An 18,675-nucleotide genomic window follows, 5' to 3' on the forward strand; every position below is an offset into this window, starting at 1 on the left:
ATGACTCAATACTTAACTCAGGAGATTAAAGCAGTAAATCTGAGTGATGTATCGCAGTGATCCAGGGGGCCTGTTTTATCTGGAGTAGCTGCCCGCCCCTGCTGAGCCCTCGCCTGGGGAGGGAGGGAGAGTGAGTCCCTGGTGTGGTGGGTGTGGTGGTTGGCTTGGCTTCCGTCGCTGGCTAGGACCTTGCCATCTGAGAGCGCTGGGCAGCGTATCTGTGGCAGGGGCCGAGGAATGTAATGGCTATCACAGCCATGCTGCAGGGTATGGTATCTGTTCTGGGGAATGAACATCAAATTATTTTGGTTATAAATGATATGTGTGTATTTCCAGACTATAATCAGTTTGTCTGATTCAGGTCCTGTGGGTTTTCTCTCTCTCTCTCTTCTAATCTGTCTGATCTAATCTATCGTTTTGTTGCTGTGATCCTGGGTGATTTTGGTTTTTGCCATGCTTGCCCCGTAATGGTGTGGTCGACGCCCCTCCATGGCGGCTCAGTCACCTCCAGTTACCTCCATGTCTGTGTTCCTGTAGAGGCACCTTCCTCCGCAACCTGGTCGCCACCCAGTGGGAGAAGACGAGTAGGAGCCAACACGAGAAGCTCCAGGATGACCCCATAGTCACGTCCCCCAGGGAAGAGGAGGAGACCTCACCTGCAGACAGCAGCCCCAGTACACCCACCGAAGGTACAGTACCCTAACCCTGCCATACCCTCGTCCTCTAGCCCAAATACCCCAACTGAAACCAGCCCCTACCCTAGCCCCAGGTACAGTACCCCCTAACAGCCGGACTCTGGAAACATCTCTCCTCTCAGGCCCTCGTTGAGCTGTCCTAATTATTAGTGACATGCACATGGTGCTCGGTGTGGTCGCCAAGCGCTTTGTGCGTCATCACAACACCCTCAGAATGAGGAAGAGTTGTCGGGAGCGAGAGGAGGCTGATCCTCGCTCCTTATCCAGTCCAATTGGAGAGTACCAGGCCCTGCAGTGGCAGACAGGGGCAGGACGTTACCTAACATAGCCTCAACTCACGCTGGGAAGGTTCGAGAGTTTCTCATTAGAGACCTGGAATAGAGGAGGAGTAGTTACTGAGGAGGAATAGACCTGGAATAGAGGAGGAATAATTACCGAGGAGGAATAGACCTGGAATAGTTACTGAGGAGGAGTAGACCTGGAATAGTTACTGAGGAGGAGTAGACCTGGAATAGTAACAGTTACTGAGGAGGAATAGACCTGGAATAGTCATAGTTACTGAGGGGGAATATACCTGGAATAGTTACTGAGGAATAATAGACCTGGAATAGTTAATAGTTACTGAGGAGGAATAGACCTGGAATAGTTACTGAGGAGGAATAGACCTGGAATAGTAACAGTTATTGAGGAGGAATAGACCTGGAACAGTTACTGAGGAGGAATAGACCTGGAACAGTTACTGAGGAGGAATAGACCTGGAATAGTTACTGAGGAGGAATAGACGTGGAATAGTTACTGAGGAGGAATAGACGTGGAATAGTTACTGAGGAGGAATAGACGTGGAATAGTTACTGAGGAGGAATAGACGTGGAATAGTTACTGAGGAGGAATAGACCTGGAATAGTTACTGAGGAGGAATAGACGTGGAATAGTTACTGAGGAGGAATAGACGTGGAATAGTTACTGAGGAGGAATAGACGTGGAATAGTTACTGAGGAGGAATAGACGTGGAATAGTTACTGAGGAGGAATAGACGTGGAATAGTTACTGAGGAGGAATAGACGTGGAATAGTTACTGAGGAGGAATAGACGTGGAATAGTTACTGAGGAGGAATAGACGTGGAATAGTTACTGAGGAGGAATAGACGTGGAATAGTTACTGAGGAGGAATAGACATGGAATAGTTACTGAGGAGGAATAGACGTGGAATAGTTACTGAGGAGGAATAGACGTGGAATAGTTACTGAGGAGGAATAGACGTGGAATAGTTACTGAGGAGGAATAGACCTGGAATAGTTACTGAGGAGGAATAGACGTGGAATAGTTACTGAGGAGGAATAGACGTGGAATAGTTACTGAGGAGGAATAGACGTGGAATAGTTACTGAGGAGGAATAGACGTGGAATAGTTACTGAGGAGGAATAGACGTGGAATAGTTACCGAGGAGGAATAGACGTGGAATAGTTACCGAGGAGGAATAGACGTGGAATAGTTACCGAGGAGGAATAGACGTGGAATAGTTACTGAGGAGGAATAGACGTGGAATAGTTACTGAGGAGGAATAGACCTGGAATAGTTACTGAGGAGGAATAGACCTGGACTAGTTAATAGTTACTGAGGAGGAATAGACCTGGAATAGTTACTGAGGAGGAATAGACCTGGACTAGTTACTGAGGAGGAATAGACCTGGAATAGTGACTGAGGAGGAATAGACCTGGAATAGTGACTGAGGAGGGGCAGAAGTTTGTTGTGATTCCACGTGACCTGACCAGGAAACCCCCAGAAGAAAAGCTCTTCGCTCTGTCCGGACGGGGTTCGTTTTACTGGGACGGGGTTCGTTTTACTGGGACGGGGTTCGTTTTACTGGGACAGGGTTCGTTTTACTGGGACGGGGTTTGTTTTACTGGGACGGGGTTTGTTTTACTGGGACGGGGTTCGTTTTACTGGGACGGGGTTCGTTTTACTGGGACGGGGTTCGTTTTACTGGGACGGGGTTCGTTTTACTGGGACGGGGTTCGTTTTACTGGGACGGGGTTCGTTTTACTGGGACGGGGTTCGTTTTACTGGGACGGGGTTCGTTTTACTGGGACGGGGTTCGTTTTACTGGGACGGGGTTTGTTTTACTGGGACGGGGTTTGTTTTACTGGGACGGGGTTTGTTTTACTGGGACGGGGTTTGTTTTACTGGGACGGGGTTCGTTTTACTGGGACGGGGTTCGTTTTACTGGGACGGGGTTCGTTTTACTGGGACGGGGTTCGTTTTACTGGGACGGGGTTCGTTTTACTGGGACGGGGTTCGTTTTACTGGGACAGGTCGGGTAATGAAATGATGTGCATGAGCACAAAACACCACATATATTATTTTAGTCCTTTGCAAATCTGCCGTCAGTGGTTTCTACATGGCGGGAGAGTCACTATTCCAGCCAGAATAACCTTCTGTTTTCCTGACCAACTCCAAGGCCCTCTGATAATACTAGTTTTCCAGACCAACTCCAAGGCCCTCTGATAATACTAGTTTTCCTGACCAACTCCAAGGCCCTCTGATAATACTAGTTTTCCAGACCAACTCCAAGGCCCTCTGATAATACTAGTTTTCCTGACCAACTCCAAGGCCCTCTGATAATACTAGTTCTGTGCCATTGACATTTTTGAGAGACTTTACAGGGTTTGATAAGTGCTGCTTTGCAGTTTGAGAAAGAAAACCAATAACTCATTTGATGAATTGCTTAAAACAAAGTGCATTATATTTCATAAGAACGGCTCACATTTATCAACTTTAACAGCGAACGTTTTTGTGCCAAATAACTGAATTTGAACATCACCAAATCCTTAAATGTCATTAGATGTGAGATGAAGTAGGTTATTGTGTCTATTTAATGAAACACTCTGATGTCGGCACTAGATCTCAAAGCAGGGCATCACTGATTCCCTACTGAGCTTAAACTTTTTGGAAACTTCGTTTTCTCATCCATATAAACACATCTCAAGTGTCAGTGTGTTGTTCAGGAGCTCACGTCAGGGGGATGGGGGGATGGGGGGGGCGGGGCGTCTACTGTGAATCACTAACATAAGTATTAGGATAACACTTCCTCCAGTGATATATTATGGGGACACCTGTACATTATCACACTTCCTCCAGTGATATATTATGGGGACACCTCTACATTATCACACTTCAGTGATATATTATGGGGACCCCTGTACATTATCACACTTCTTCCAGTGATATATTATGGGGGACACCTGTACATTATCACACTTCCTCCAGTGATATATTATGGGGACACCTCTACATTATCACACTTCAGTGATATATTATGGGGACCCCTGTACATTATCACACTTCTTCCAGTGGTATATTATGGGGGACACCTGTACATTATCACACCTCCTCCAGTGATATATTATGGGGACACCTCTACATTATCACACTTCAGTGATATATTATGGGGACACCTCTACATTATCACAATCATTATCATTACCTCTCTCTCTCTCTCGCCTCTCTCTCTCTCTCTCTCTCTCTCTCTCGCCTCTCTCTCTCTCTCGCCTCTCTCTCTCTCTCTCTCGCCTCTCTCTCTCTCTCGCCTCTCTCTCGCCTCTCTCTCGCCACTCTCTCTCTCTCTCGCCTCTCTCTCGCCTCTCTCTCGCCACTCTCTCTCTCTCTCGCCTCTCTCTCGCCTCTCTCTCTCTCTCGCCTCTCTCTCTCTCTCGCCACTCTCTCTCTCTCTCGCCACTCTCTCTCTCTCTCTCGCCTCTCTCTCTCTCCACTCTCTCTCTCTCTCGCCTCTCTCGCCACTCTCTCTCTCTCTCGCCACTCTCTCTCTCTCTCGCCTCTCTCTCTCTCTCGCCTCTCTCTCTCTCTCGCCTCTCTCTCTCTCTCGCCACTCTCTCTCTCGCCACTCTCTCTCTCTCTCGCCACTCTCTCTCTCTCTCGCCACTCTCTCTCTCTCTCGCCACTCTCTCTCTCTCGCCACTCTCTCTCTCTCTCGCCACTCTCTCTCTCTCTCGCCACTCTCTCTCTCTCTCGCCACTCTCTCTCTCTCTCGCCACTCTCTCTCTCTCGCCACTCTCTCTCTCTCGCCACTCTCTCTCTCTCGCCACTCTCTCTCTCTCGCCACTCTCTCTCTCTCGCCACTCTCTCTCTCTCGCCACTCTCTCTCTCTCGCCACTCTCTCTCTCTCGCCACTCTCTCTCTCTCGCCACTCTCTCTCTGTCTCTCTCTCTGTCTCTCTCTCTCTCTCTCTCTCGCCTCTCTCTCTCTCTCTCTCTCTCTCTCTCTCTCTGTGTCTCTCTGTCTCTGTCTCTCTCTCTCTGTCTCTGTCTCTCTCTCTCTGTCTCTGTCTCTGTCTCTGTCTCTCTGTCTCTCTCTCTGTCTCTCTCTCTGTCTCTCTCTCTGTCTCTCTCTCTCTCTGTCTCTCTGTCTCTCTGTCTCTCTGTCTCTCTGTCTCTCTGTCTCTCTGTCTCTCTCTCTCTCTGTCTCTCTCTCTCTCTGTCTCTCTCTCTCTCTCTCTCTCTCTCGTCTCTCTCTCGCCACTGTCTCTCGCCTCTCTCTCTCTCTGTCTCTCTCTCTCTCTCCACTCTCTCTCTCTCTCTCTCTCTCTCTCGCCACGCTCTCTCTCTCTCGCCACGCTCTCTCTCTCTCTCGCCTCTCTCTCTCTTTCGCCTCTCTCTCTCTCGTGTGTCTCCTCTCTCTCTCTTTTTGCACACACGCACTCAGACAAGTGAAAAGACTTTGGCAGAGGGCCTTTCACATTGAAGTTGAATGTGAGTCTGGGGGGTCATTTCTCTGAAGTACGTTATGCTCTGCCAGTAACATTTCAAATGGAAATTCACTCATACATTATTTAAAATGTAGTTGATTCAGTTGTGAATGTTTTTAGTTATTGTTTTGTGTGTGTGTATGTGTGTGTATGTGTGTGTGTGTGTGTGTGTGTGTGTGTGTGTGTGTGTGTGTGTGTGTGTCAACAGCCCCGTTCCAGGCCAGCGGTGCAGAAACGGGGCCCCAGCCAGAGCTCCACACAGGGGGGCAGGTCTCAGGAGAGACTGGCCCCATCCAGAGAACCCTGGAGCAGCCTGACCCAGCAGACACCCAGGCGACCCATAATGATCCAGGCAAGAGATTAACATCCAACCCTCCTCCGAAATCTTCTGCCCCTTCCCCCTCTGCCCCTTCCCCCTCTGCCCCTTCCCCCTCTGCCCCTTCCCCCTCTGCCCCCTTCCCCCTCTGCCCCTTCCCCCTCTGCCCCCTTCCCCCTCTGACCCTTCCCCCTCTGACCCTTCCCCCTCTGACCCTTCTCCTCTGCCCCTTCTCCTCTGCCCCTTCTCCTCTGCCCCTTCTCCTCTGCCCCTTCTCCTCTGCCCCTTCTCCTCTGCCCCTTCTCCTCTGCCCCTTCTCCTCTGCCCCTTCCCCCTCTGCCCCTTCCCCCTCTGCCCCTTCCCCCTCTGCCCCTTCCCCCTCTGCCCCTTCCCCCTCTGCCCCTTCCCCCTCTGCCCCTTCCCCCTCTGACCCTTCCCTCTCTGACCCTTCCAGGCAGTTAACCCACTGTTCCTAGGCCGTCATTGAAAATAAGAATTTGTTCTTAACTGACTTGCCTAGTTAAATAAAGGTTAAAAATATATATATATATATATTTATAGATATATCTCTAATGCTGTGTGTGTGAATATGATGATCCCCTCCTGCCCTGTAGGTGTCAGTGTCCAACAGAAAAACCTCTGCAACAAGAAGAAGTTCATGCTGAACATGCTCTACGCCAATAACTCCTCTGGGTCTTCAGGGGAGCGGCCGTCAGGCACCAACCCTGACCCCAACCTCGACCCCGAGGAGAGCCTCTCCGGAGAGCCAGAGGACCACAGAGGGCTGGGCAGGGCTGGTAGCAGTGTGAAGGAACGTCTATCTAGCCTCAAGGTAGGAATTCATTACTGTCTTTTTTTATATCAATGTTCTGACTTTATTGAACAGATAGAGGATGACGATGGGGATCTGTTCTGACTTTATTGAATAGAGAGAGGATGACAATGGGGATCTGTTCTGACTTTATTGAACAGAGAGAGGATGACAGTGGGGATCTGTTCTGACTTTATTGAACAGAATAAGGAAGACGGTGAGGATCTGTTCTGACTTTATTGAACAGATAGAGGATGACAGTGAGGATCTGTTCTGACTTTATTGAACAGATAGAGGATGACGGTGGGGATATGTTCTGACTTTATTGAACAGAGAGAGGAAGACAGTGGGGATCTGTTCTGACTTTATTGAACAGAGACAGGAAGACAGTGGGGATCTGTTCTGACTATTGAACAGAATAAGGAAGACGGTGGGGATCTGTTCTGACTTTATTGAACAGATAGAGGAAGACAGTGGGGATCTGTTTTGACTTTATTGAACAGAATAAGGAAGACGGTGGGGATCTGTTCTGACTTTATTGAACAGATAGAGGAAGACGGTGGGGACCTGTTCTGACTTTATTGAACAGATAGAGGAAGACAGTGGGGATCTGTTCTGACTTTATTTAACCGATAGAGGGAGGAAGACAGTGGGGATCTGTTCTGACTTTATTGAACAGATAGAGGAAGACAGTGAGGATCTGTTCTGACTTTATTTAACCGATAGAGGGAGGAAGACAGTGAGGATCTGTTCTGACTTTATTTAACCGATAGAGGGAGGAAGACAGTGGGGATCTGTTCTGACTTTATTGAACAGAGAGAGGAAGACAGTGAGGATCTGTTCTGACTTTATTGAACAGATAGAGGGAGACAGTGGGGAAGATACAGAGAGGTTGTGTCAAGGTTGTCTGGCTACCCAAACTCCTTGCTCAGACAAATGCTAGGCCACGCCCACGGACGTCAGAAACGTATCCGCAATGAGTCTGGATCCGAATACCTCCCCGACCAATTTCTGGAACGTGAACAAATTCTAACTGTTCTGCTTGGTCCTAGAAACCAATGGGTTGTTGCCAGAGCCAGAACACATGTGAGTAAAGCAGCGTTGTGAAAATGGTCATTCTTTTTGACACTCTGATTGGTTAGAGATGATCCAATCACTGAGGACTTTGTTTTGTACAACACCCCTTTTTATTGTTTCTTTTATTACATTTTTTTTTATTTCTCCCCAAAATCCCTGGTTTCCGATTGGTAGTTACAGTCTTGTCTCATCGCTGCAACTCTCATACGGTCACAACCCAACCAAGCCGCACTGCTTCTTGACACAATGACCACTTAACCCGGAAGCCACCCGCACCAATGTGTCGGAGGAAACAACCGTACACCTGGCGACCTGGTCAGCGTGCACTACGCCCAGCCCGCCACAGGAGTCACTAGAGCCGGCCAAATCCTGAAACTGGCTGGGACTGGTACACCACCCTAGGTAGAGTAATGAGGCCTGACACTGTGGCTGGGACTGTTACACCACCCTAGGTAGAGGAGACATGACACTGTGGCTGGGACTGGTACACCACCCTAGGTAGAGTAATGAGGCCTGACACTGTGGCTGAGACTGGGACACCACCCTAGGTAGAGGAGACATGACACTGTGGCTGGGACTGGTACACCACCCTAGGTAGAGGAATGAGGCCTGACACTGGGACTGGTACACCACCCTAGGCCACATGGTAGAGATGAGTTCCAGTCTTTCAGAATCCGTTAGTTGATGGGTGCTAGCTAGGGTCGATTTAATCGATGAATCAAAGTTTGTATTTTTTTAAATAAATATGATAACAAATTATCGTTTTTCACTTCAAAATATAGTAAGTCGCGTCCATGCACACTAGACACATGCTGACTGATCTATAGCAGAGTTAGAGATGAACACATGCTGACTGATCTATAGCAGAGTTAGAGATGAACACATGCTGACTGATCTATAGCAGAGTTAGAGATGAACACATGCTGACTGATCTATAGCAGAGTTACACAGCTGAACACATGCTGACTGATCTATAGCAGAGTTAGAGATGAACACATGCTGACTGATTTATAGCAGAGTTAGAGATGAACACATGCTGACTGATCTATAGCAGAGTTACACAGCTGAACACATGCTGACTGATCTATAGCAGAGTTACACAGCTGAACACATGCTGACTGATCTATAGCAGAGTTACACAGCTGAACACATGCTGACTGATCTATAGCAGAGTTACACAGCTGAACACATGCTGACTGATCTATAGCAGAGTTACACAGCTGAACACATGCTGACTGATCAATAGCAGAGTTACACAGCTGAACACATGCTGACTGATCTATAGCAGAGTTACACAGCTGAACACATGCTGACTGATCAATAGCAGAGTTACACAGCTGAACACATGCTGACTGATCTATAGCAGAGTTACACAGCTGAACACATGCTGACTGATCTATAGCAGAGTTAGAGATGAACACATGCTGACTGATCTATAGCAGAGTTAGAGATGAACACATGCTGACTGATCTATAGCAGAGTTACACAGCTGAACACATGCTGACTGATCTATAGCAGAGTTAGAGATTAACACATGCTGACTGATCTATAGCAGAGTTAGAGCTGAACACATACAGACTGATCTATAGCAGAGTTACACAGCTGAACACATGCTGACTGATCAATAGCAGAGTTACACAGCTGAACACATGCTGACTGATCAATAGCAGAGTTAGAGCTGAACACATGCTGACTGATCAATAGCAGAGTTACACAGCTGAACACATGCTGACTGATCAATAGCAGAGTTAGAGCTGAACACATGCTGACTGATCTATAGCAGAGTTACACAGCTGAACACATGCTGACTGATCTATAGCAGAGTTACACAGCTGAACACATGCTGACTGATCTATAGCAGAGTTAGAGATGAACACATGCTGACTGATCTATAGCAGAGTTAGAGATGAACACATGCTGACTGATCTATAGCAGAGTTAGAGATGAACACATGCTGACTGATCTATAGCAGAGTTACACAGCTGAACACATGCTGACTGATCTATAGCAGAGTTAGAGATGAACACATGCTGACTGATCTATAGCAGAGTTACACAGATGAACACATGCTGACTGATCTATAGCAGAGTTAGAGATTAACACATGCTGACTGATCTATAGCAGAGTTAGAGATTAACACATACAGACTGATCTATATCGGGGGGAATTAAAAAACAGCATTGTGTTTATTTGAATTGAAATGCATTACTGATCCATTCCCCCAGGCCCAGCAGGCCCAGCCTCTACCCAGCGAGGACAGCAGTTCCAGGAGGGCAGAGCTGCAGGGTCTGGGTGGCAGTGCCCAGGCGGCGCGGGCCAGGCTGGCAGAGGAGCAGCAGCACAGGCGTGTCCGGCCGCAGTACAGCATCGACGCAGAGACCCACTCCCGAAACCTGGAGAAAACCCAGATGACCCCACTGGCCAGGGACAGACAGACGGACGCCTGGGACCAGCTCCAACCCAGCTCCAAAGCCCTGAAGATTAAAGACCTGGACTTCTCCGACCTCATGGAGGAGGAGGACATAGATGTCCTGGACGTGGACGTCTTCGACGTGGGTGTTGGTCGGCCCGGTGGTGGTGGTGGCATCCCACCTCCTCCTCCACCTATTCCTGGACTAGCGTCCGCTCCTCCTCCTCCTCCTCCTCCCCCCGGGGCTCCGTTTATGAGTATCCCTCCTCCACCTCCTCCCCCACCGGGTGGAGGTCTCTGCTCCCCTCCTCCACCACCTCCTCCTGGAGCTCCCCCTTCCTCCTCCTCCTCCTCCCAGACTCCAGACCCGGCCTTTGCCAAGAAGAGGAAGACGGTCAAGTTGTTTTGGAAGGAACTCAAACAGTCAGACAGTCCCAGGAAGTGTAAATTCGGACGCGGGACGGTGTGGGCGTCCCTGGATAAGGTCACCGTGGATACGGCCAAGCTGGAACACCTGTTTGAGTCCAAGGCCAAGGAGCTACCCGTGGCTCTAAAGGTGAGGCATTACATCAGCTCGGAAATCAAAAGATCAGATTCCATGTGTTTTTGTTGCTGTTTACACATGAAGGAAAATATCAGATAATTGGCAAAAGATGTAAATTGGACTGTCTGTGTAAACTATGTTAAGCTGTCTCAAGTATTCAAACCAGGAATTAAGTAAAATCAATATTAACAGTTATCTCTGTTGGTGAAATGACTGGTGACTTGACTGGTGACTTGACTGGTGACTTGACTGGTGACTTGACTGGTGACTTGACTGGTGACTTGACTGGTGACTTGACTGGTGACTTGACTGGTGACTTGACTGGTGACTTGACTGGTGACTTGACTGGTGACTTGACTGGTGACTTGACTGGTGACTTGACTGGTGACTTGACTGGTGACTTGACTGGTGACTTGACCGGTGACTTGACCGGTGACTTGACCGGTGACTTGACCGGTGACTTGACCGGTGACTTGACTGGTGACTTGACTGGTGGCTTGACTGGTGAATTGACCGGTGAATTGAATCTTTTCTATGTTGTTTGTCCCTGCAGAAAGGATCAGAAGTGAAGAAAGCAGAGATTCTGGTGTTGGACTCTAAGAGGAGTAACAGCATCAACATCGGCATGACTGTACTACCAGCTGTCCACGTCATCAAGACCGCCATCCTCAACTTTGACGAGTTCGCCATCAACAAGGAGGGCATCGAGGTGATACTGTCTTTCTACCACCAGGTGGCGCTGTTACCATTTAGAATCACTGTTGAATAGGATCTGTAGGTGCTGTTTACACCAGGACCAGTGCACTCAGACATTGAACATCGGTGACCTGCGAAGGGTTCAGGAGGAGAAGTACACTATTTCTCTAGTGTGGTTGAATTAATGTTTACTGTCAACGATGTATACCTGAACATCTCTCTGTTAGCACCTTCTTTTGTGTTATAACAACATGTCTACTACTCACACTTTCTTAGTCCTCTGATTTTCCTTTCACTGTGGTACAAATCCATGCCTCCAGTCCTCTGTTCCAGTCATCCCCCTGTCTCTCTTCTCCCTCTAGAAACACCATGCCTCTAGTCCTCTGTTCCAGTCACCCCCCTCTCTCTTCTCACTCTAGAAACACCATGCCTCTAGTCCTCTGTTCCAGTCATCCCCCTCTCTCTCTTCTCCCTCTAGAAACACCATGCCTCTAGTCCTCTGTTCCAGTCATCCCCCTCTCTCTCTTCTCCCTCTAGAAACACCATGCCTCTAGTCCTCTGTTCCAGTCATCCCTCTCTCTCTCTTCTCACTCTAGAAACATCATGCCTCTAGTCCTCTGTTCCAGTCATCCCCCTCTCTCTCTTCTCCCTCTAGAAACACCATGCCTCTAGTCCTCTGTTCTAGTCATCCCCCTGTCTCTCTCTTCTCCCTCTAGAAACACCATGCCTCTAGTCCTCTGTTCCAGTCATCCCCCTGTCTCTCTCTTCTCCCTCTAGAAACACCATGCCTCTAGTCCTCTGTTCCAGTCATCCCTCTCTCTCTCTTCTCCCTCTAGAAACACCATGCCTCTAGTCCTCTGTTCCAGTCATCCCTCTCTCTCTCTTCTCCCTCTAGAAACACCATGCCTCCAGTCCTCTGTTCCAGTCACCCCCCTCTCTCTTCTCCCTCTAGAAACACCATGCCTCTAGTCCTCTGTTCTAGTCATCCCCCTGTCTCTCTCTTCTCCCTCTAGAAACACCATGCCTCTAGTCCTCTGTTCCAGTCATCCCTCTCTCTCTCTTCTCCCTCTAGAAACACCATGCCTCTAGTCCTCTGTTCCAGTCATCCCTCTCTCTCTCTTCTCCCTCTAGAAACACCATGCCTCCAGTCCTCTGTTCCAGTCATCCCCCTCTCTCTTCTCCCTCTAGAAACACCATGCCTCCAGTCCTCTGTTCGTCATCCCTCTCTCTCTTCTCCCTCTAGAAACACCATGCCTCTAGTCCTCTGTTCCAGTCATCTCTCTCTCTCTTCTCCCTCTAGAAACACCATGCCTCTAGTCCTCTGCTCCAGTCATCCCTCTCTCTTTTCCCTCTAGAAACACCATGCCTCCAGTCCTCTGTTCCAGTCATCCCCCTCTCTCTCTCTTCTCCCTCTAGAAACACCATGTCTCTAGTCCTCTGTTCCAGTCATCCCCCTCTCTCTCTCTTCTCCCTCTAGAAACACCATGCCTCTAATCCTCTGTTCCAGTCATCCCTCTCTCTCTTCTCCCTCTAGAAACACCATGCCTCTAGTCCTCTGTTCTAGTCATCCCCCTCTCTCTCTTCTCCCTCTAGAAACACCATGCCTCTAGTCCTCTGTTCCAGTCATCCCTCTCTCTCTTCTCCCTCTAGAAACACCATGCCTCTAGTCCTCTGTTCCAGTCATCCCCCTCTCTCTCTTCTCACTCTAGAAACACCATGCCTCTAGTCCTCTGTTCCAGTCATCCCCCTCTCTCTCTTCCCCCTCTAGAAACACCATGCCTCCAGTCCTCTGTTTGTCATCCCCCTCTCTCTCTTCCCCCTCTAGAAACACCATGCCTCCTCCTCTAACTCCAGTCATCTGTTGTCTTGTAGAAAATCCTGACGATGACTCCTTCGGAGGAGGAGAAACAGAAGATCCAGGAGGCTCAGCTGGCCAACCCGGACGTCCCCCTGGGCTCAGCAGAACAGTTCCTCCTCACCCTGTCCTCCATCAGTGGCCTCAGCGCTCGGCTACAGCTCTGGGCCTTCAAACTCAACTATGAAACCCTGGAGAAGGTAGGATCGGGGGGGGGGGGGGGGGGCTTCGAGCCTTGGATTGCAGTCTGTTCTGCTCTCATTATGGAATAGTCCTCGTGCCTCCTGCAGAAACTGATCTAGGACCAGGCTAGTGTTCTGCTAGTCTCATTATGGAATAGTTCTCCTGCAGAAACTGATCTAGGACCAGGCTAGTGTTCTGCTCGTCTCTACACAGCTGTACATCATCTTCACGCTCCTCCTGTCATCTGTCATCATGTGCTGTAGGAACCACGAGTATCCAACACCTCCCCAGGAGAACAGCGTTAGTCAGTGTGTCAGACAGGCAGCTCAACAACAGCTGAATATTGTCCTCGTGGGTTATGGGTGGGATGAGGAGAGAGAATATGAACGGTCTGCCCAGGATCGGCAGATTCTGTTCTGACGCACGCACGCACGCACGCACGCACGCACGCACGCACACACACACACACACACCTCTGCAGTGGCCTGTGACTCCTCACTGACTGCCTGTTTTAGCCTGTTTCATGCAGTTTGTTTCCCCCTGAATGTTGTTCCTCTCTTCGTCTCTGTACAGGAGATAGCTGAGCCTCTCTTCCCCCTGAATGTTGTTCCTCTCTTCGTCTCTGTACAGGAGATAGCTGAGCCTCTCTCCCCCCTGAATGTCGTCCCTCTCTTCGTCTCTGTACAGGAGATAGCTGAGCCTCTCTTCCCCCTGAATGTTGTTCATCTCTTCGTCTCTGTACAGGAGATAGCTGAGCCTCTCTTCCCCCTGAATGTTGTTCCTCTCTTCGTCTCTGTACAGGAGATAGCTGAGCCTCTCTCCCCCCTGAATGTCGTCCCTCTCTTCGTCTCTGTACAGGAGATAGCTGAGCCTCTCTTCCCCCTGAATGTTGTTCATCTCTTCGTCTCTGTACAGGAGATAGCTGAGCCTCTCTCCCCCCCTGAATGTTGTTCCTCTCTTCGTCTCTGTACAGGAGATAGCTGAGCCTCTCTTCGTCTCTGAACAGGAGATAGCTGAGCCTCTCTTCGTCTCTGTACAGGAGATAGCTGAGCCTCTCTTCGTCTCTGTACAGGAGATAGCTGAGCCTCTCTCCCCCTAAATGTTGTTCCTCTCTTCGTCTCTGTACAGGAGATAGCTGAGCCTCTCTCCCCCCCTGAATGTTGTTCCTCTCTTCGTCTCTGTACAGGAGATAGCTGAGCCTCTCTTCCTCCCTGAATGTCGTCCCTCTCTTCGTCTCTGTACAGGAGATAGCTGAGCCTCTCTTCCCCCCTGAATGTTGTTCCTCTCTTCGTCTCTGTACAGGAGATAGCTGTTCCTCTCTTCGTCTCTGTACAGGAGATAGCTGAGCCTCTCTCCCCCCCTGAATGTTGTTCCTCTCATCGTCTCTGTACAGGAGATAGCTGAGCCTCTCTCCTCCCCTGAATGTTGTTCCTCTCTTCGTCTCTGTACAGGAGATAGCTGAGCCTCTCTTCCCCCCTGAATGTCGTCCCTCTCTTTGTCTCTGTACAGGAGATAGCTGTTCCTCTCTTCGTCTCTGTACAGGAGATAGCTGAGCCTCTCTTCCCCCTGAATGTTGTTCATCTCTTCGTCTCTGTACAGGAGATAGCTGAGCCTCTCTCCCCCCCTGAATGTTGTTCCTCTCTTCGTCTCTGTACAGGAGATAGCGGAGCCTCTCTTCGACCTGAAACTAGGCATGGAGCAGCTCGCCAAAAACAAAACCTTTAAGCGTATCCTAGCAACGCTTTTGGCCATTGGAAACTTCCTCAACAGTACCAGTGTAAGTGTGTTCTTCCTGTCTGCGTCCCAAACCCTGTTTCCTGTATAGGGCACTACTGTTGACCAGGGCCCATAGGGCTGTATAGTGCACTACTGTTGACCAAGGCCCATAGGGCTGTATAGGGCACTACTGTTGACCAGGGCCCATAGGGCTGAATAGGGCACTACTGTTGACCAGGGCCCATAGGGCTGTATAGGGCACTACTGTTGACCAGGGCCCATAGGGCTGTATAGTGCACTACTGTTGACCAGGGCCCATAGGGCTGTATAGTGCACTACTGTTGACCAGGGCCCATAGGGCTGTATAGGGCACTACTGTTGACCAGGGCCCATAGGGCTGTATAGTGCACTACTGTTGACCAGGGCCCATAGGGCTGTATAGGGCATTAGGACTGTAAAGGCCCTGTATCGTACAACAATGTAAAAATATCACCTCAAGTGGACTAGCAGCGTGCATGAACCCGCCCACCTGAGGAGCTGTCTTTTTCAGACATCTACTTCCTGTGTTTGAGGGGGGTGCAAAAAAACATCTACTTCCTGTGTTTGAGGGGGGTGCAAAAAAACATCTACTTCCTGTGTTTGAGGGGGGTGCAAAAAAACATCTACTTCCTGTGTTTGAGGGGGGTGCAAAAAACATCTACTTCCTGTGTTTGAGGGGGGTGCAAAAAACATCTACTTCCTGTGTTTGAGGGGGGTGCAAAAAACATCTACTTCCTGTGTTTGAGGGGGGTGCAAAAAACATCTACTTCCTGTGTTTGAGGGGGGTGCAAAAAACAGAATTAAATCAAATACACCTGGTGTATTTATGCAAATGAGGCACAAATTATTTTCTTTATTTCAACACAAAATATACAAAAATATACCTGATACAATAAAATGTATATATGAGCGCATCTTTTTTTATATTTGACTATAAATTCAATACTTCAATTCCCACCGAAATCCCTCAACTCCTCAACACAGTATGTGTCTGTACCAATTTGATTTGCTTATAATTCTGTCAATATCTGTTGGATTGTAAACATTGTAAAAGTTTTAAAACCCTTTTTTCTAAAAACGATTCCAATGACTGAAGGGATTAGATTGAACCAACTGATAATAGGTGAACTACGTGCTGTCTGGAGCAGAGAGCTTAATGTCTTGGTACACATCACCTGTCTGGAGCAGAGGGCTTAATGTCTTGGTACACATCACCTGTCTGGCTTCACTAGGAGTTGGTTGAGCTGATGAGAAGATGTTTATCCTAAAGCAGGAAGCAGGAAACAGTTCAGTAGGGTTTATTTACTGTTTATTGGTAGATGGGTGATTGCTGTAGTTTTTACTCTAATGTAGTTTACTGTCATATCACCTGCCTGCCTCTCTGTCTGATTTTCTGTCTGTACGTGTCTCTCTCTCTCTCTCTGTGTCTCTCTGTGTCTCTCTGTGTCTCTCTGTGTCGCTCTGTCTCTCTGTGTCTCTCTGTGTCTCTCTGTGTCTCTCTCTCTTTGTCTCTCTCTCTCTCTGTCTCTCTCCCTCTCTCTGTCTCTCTCTCTCTGTCTATGTCTCTCTCTGTCTATGTCTCTCTCTCTCTCTCTCTCTGTCTCTCTCTCTCTCTCGGTCCCCCTCTCTCGGTCCCCCTCTCTCGGTCCCCCTCTCTCTGTCCCTCTCTCTGTCTCTCTGTTCCCCTCTCTCTGTCCCTCTCTCTCTCTCTCTCTCTGCCCCCTCTCTCTGTCCCTCTCTCTGTCTCTCTGTCCCCCTCCTCTCTGTCCCCCCCTCTCTGTCTCTCTGCAGGCTAAAGGTTTTGAGCTGAACTACTTGGAGAAGGTAACTGAGGTGAAGGATACGGTCCACAGACAGTCTCTGCTTCATCACACCTGCAACTTCCTGGTGGACAACTACACCGACACCTCAGACGTCTACTCCGAGATCCCCTCCATCACACGCTCTGCTAGAGTAAGTCTCCCTATAGAGGGGGGGACCCTGGGTAGAAGTAGTGCTCTAGAAAAATCAATGACTCTGCTTCGTCTCCCCCCTCCCCCCCACACAGATTCATGGGATTTAAATATAGTTTGATCTAGTTTAATTAGAACAGGCTTCTTTGGGTAGTAGGTTCTATGAAGCAGGAAAAATCAAATCAAATTTGTATTTGTCACACGTGTAGTAGACCTTACAGTGAAATGCTGACTACAACAGGTGTAGTAGACCTTACAGTGAAATACTGAATACAACAGGTGTAGTAGACCTTACAGTGAAATGCTGAATACAACAGGTGTAGGTAGACCTTACAGTGAAATGCTGACTACAACAGGTGTAGTAGACCTTACAGTGAAATACTGAATACAACAGGTGTAGTAGACCTTACAGTGAAATGCTGAATACAACAGGTGTAGGTAGACCTTACAGTGAAATGCTGAATACAACAGGTGTAGTAGACCTTACAGTGAAATGCTGAATACAACAGGTGTAGTAGACCTTACAGTGAAATGCTGAATACAACAGGTATAGTAGACCTTACAGTGAAATGCTGAATACAACAGGTGTAGTAGACCTTACAGTGAAATGCTGAATACAACAGGTGTAGTAGACCTCACAGTGAAATGATGAATACAACAGGTGTAGTAGACCTCACAGTGAAATTATGAATACAACAGGTGTAGTAGACCTTACAGTGAAATGCTGAATACAACAGGTGTAGTAGACCTTACAGTGAAATGCTGAATACAACAGGTGTAGTAGACCTCACAGTAAAATGCTGAATACAACAGGTGTAGTAGACCTTACAGTGAAATGATGAATACAACAGGTGTAGTAAACCTTACAGTGAAATGCTGAATACAACAGGTGTAGTATACCTCACAGTGAAATGATGAATACAACAGGTGTAGTAGACCTCACAGTGAAATACTGAATACAACAGGTGTAGTAGACCTTACAGTGAAATGCTGAATACAACAGGTGTAGTAGACCTTACAGTGAAATGCTGAATACAACAGGTGTAGTAGACCTTACAGTGAAATGCTGAATACAACAGGTGTAGTAGACCTCACAGTGAAATGATGAATACAACAGGTGTAGTAGACCTCACAGTGAAATGATGAATACAACAGGTGTAGTAGACCTTACAGTGAAATGATGAATACAACAGGTGTAGTAAACCTCACAGTGAAATGATGAATACAACAGGTGTAGTAGACCTCACAGTGAAATGCTGAATACAACAGGTGTAGTAGACCTCACAGTGAAATGCTGAATACAACAGGTGTAGTAGACTTTACAGTGAAATGTTTAACCAACAATACTGTGTAAAAAAAATACAGATAAGAAATAAAAGTTACAAGTAATTAAAGAGCAGTAAAATAACAATAGACTTTATTACAGTAAAATAACCATAGAGAGACTTTGTTACAGTAAAATAACAATAGAGACTTTGTTACAGTAAAATAACAATATAGATACTTTATTACAGTAAAATAACAATAGAGATACTTTATTACAGTAAAATAACAATAGAGAGACTTTGTTACAGTAAAATAACAATAGAGACTACATACAGGGGTATGTAGTCCTCATT

At 47.9% G+C, this 18,675-nt stretch overlaps 1 protein-coding gene across 7 annotated transcripts in view; it reads left to right on the forward strand.

The window, feature by feature from the left end:
• The window catches only part of LOC139385248 (FH1/FH2 domain-containing protein 1-like), a 172,313-nt gene that overhangs the window by 135,006 nt on the left and 18,632 nt on the right, over nucleotides 1-18,675 (forward strand). For all 7 annotated transcript variants that reach the window (XM_071130399.1, XM_071130401.1, XM_071130402.1 and 4 more), the window contains 8 exons: nucleotides 538-689; nucleotides 5,666-5,809; nucleotides 6,388-6,605; nucleotides 9,887-10,627; nucleotides 11,169-11,324; nucleotides 13,184-13,366; nucleotides 15,007-15,126; nucleotides 16,896-17,057. In XM_071130399.1, the coding sequence (XP_070986500.1) occupies nucleotides 538-689; nucleotides 5,666-5,809; nucleotides 6,388-6,605; nucleotides 9,887-10,627; nucleotides 11,169-11,324; nucleotides 13,184-13,366; nucleotides 15,007-15,126; nucleotides 16,896-17,057 (1,876 nt within the window). The remainder of the gene's footprint in view (nucleotides 1-537; nucleotides 690-5,665; nucleotides 5,810-6,387; nucleotides 6,606-9,886; nucleotides 10,628-11,168; nucleotides 11,325-13,183; nucleotides 13,367-15,006; nucleotides 15,127-16,895; nucleotides 17,058-18,675) is intronic.

The sequence above is a fragment of the Oncorhynchus clarkii genome, chromosome 26 (genome assembly GCF_045791955.1).
Source record: "Oncorhynchus clarkii lewisi isolate Uvic-CL-2024 chromosome 26, UVic_Ocla_1.0, whole genome shotgun sequence".
Taxonomy (NCBI): domain Eukaryota; kingdom Metazoa; phylum Chordata; class Actinopteri; order Salmoniformes; family Salmonidae; genus Oncorhynchus; species Oncorhynchus clarkii.